Raw genomic sequence first — 1,462 nt, forward strand, 5'->3', positions numbered from 1 at the left:
AATAATAATAATAATAATAATAATAATAATAATAATAATAATAATAATAATAATAATAATAATAATAATAATAATAATAATAATAATAATAATAATAATAATAATAATAATAATAATAATAATAATAATAATAATAATAATAATAATAATAATAATAATAATAATAATAATAATAATAATAATAATAATAATAATAATAATAATAATAATAATAATAATAATAATAATAATAATAATAATAATAATAATAATAATAATAATAATAATAATAATAATAATAATAATAATAATAATAATAATAATAATAATAATAATAATAATAATAATAATAATAATAATAATAATAATAATAATAATAATAATAATAATAATAATAATAATAATAATAATAATAATAATAATAATAATAATAATAATAATAATAATAATAATAATAATAATAATAATAATAATAATAATAATAATAATAATAATAATAATAATAATAATAATAATAATAATAATAATAATAATAATAATAATAATAATAATAATAATAATAATAATAATAATAATAATAATAATAATAATAATAATAATAATAATAATAATAATAATAATAATAATAATAATAATAATAATAATAATAATAATAATAATAATAATAATAATAATAATAATAATAATAATAATAATAATAATAATAATAATAATAATAATAATAATAATAATAATAATAATAATAATAATAATAATAATAATAATAATAATAATAATAATAATAATAATAATAATAATAATAATAATAATAATAATAATAATAATAATAATAATAATAATAATAATAATAATAATAATAATAATAATAATAATAATAATAATAATAATAATAATAATAATAATAATAATAATAATAATAATAATAATAATAATAATAATAATAATAATAATAATAATAATAATAATAATAATAATAATAATAATAATAATAATAATAATAATAATAATAATAATAATAATAATAATAATAATAATAATAATAATAATAATAATAATAATAATAATAATAATAATAATAATAATAATAATAATAATAATAATAATAATAATAATAATAATAATAATAATAATAATAATAATAATAATAATAATAATAATAATAATAATAATAATAATAATAATAATAATAATAATAATAATAATAATAATAATAATAATAATAATAATAATAATAATAATAATAATAATAATAATAATAATAATAATAATAATAATAATAATAATAATAATAATAATAATAATAATAATAATAATAATAATAATAATAATAATAATAATAATAATAATAATAATAATAATAATAATAATAATAATAATAATAATTTTTTTTTTTTTTTTTTTTTTTTTTTAATTTTTATTAAAGAAAAATTACATTTCATTACTTAATTATAACCATACGAAGCCATTGCGGCTTGTCTGTATG

General features: G+C 1.4%; 1 protein-coding gene across 1 annotated transcript; it reads left to right on the forward strand.

Annotated features, from left to right (window-relative positions):
- Positions 1-519: 519 nt before the first annotated feature.
- LOC135953086 (probable serine/threonine-protein kinase clkA) lies at positions 520-1,362 on the forward strand (the record flags this gene model as incomplete). The annotated part of the gene is made up of 1 exon (XM_065502753.1): positions 520-1,362. A coding segment is annotated over one exon (843 nt), but the record flags the coding sequence as incomplete, so codon positions are not given.
- Between the last annotated feature and the right edge of the window lie 100 nt (positions 1,363-1,462).

This window comes from Calliphora vicina, chromosome 3, assembly GCF_958450345.1.
Source record: "Calliphora vicina chromosome 3, idCalVici1.1, whole genome shotgun sequence".
Classification (NCBI taxonomy): Eukaryota; Metazoa; Arthropoda; class Insecta; order Diptera; family Calliphoridae; genus Calliphora; species Calliphora vicina.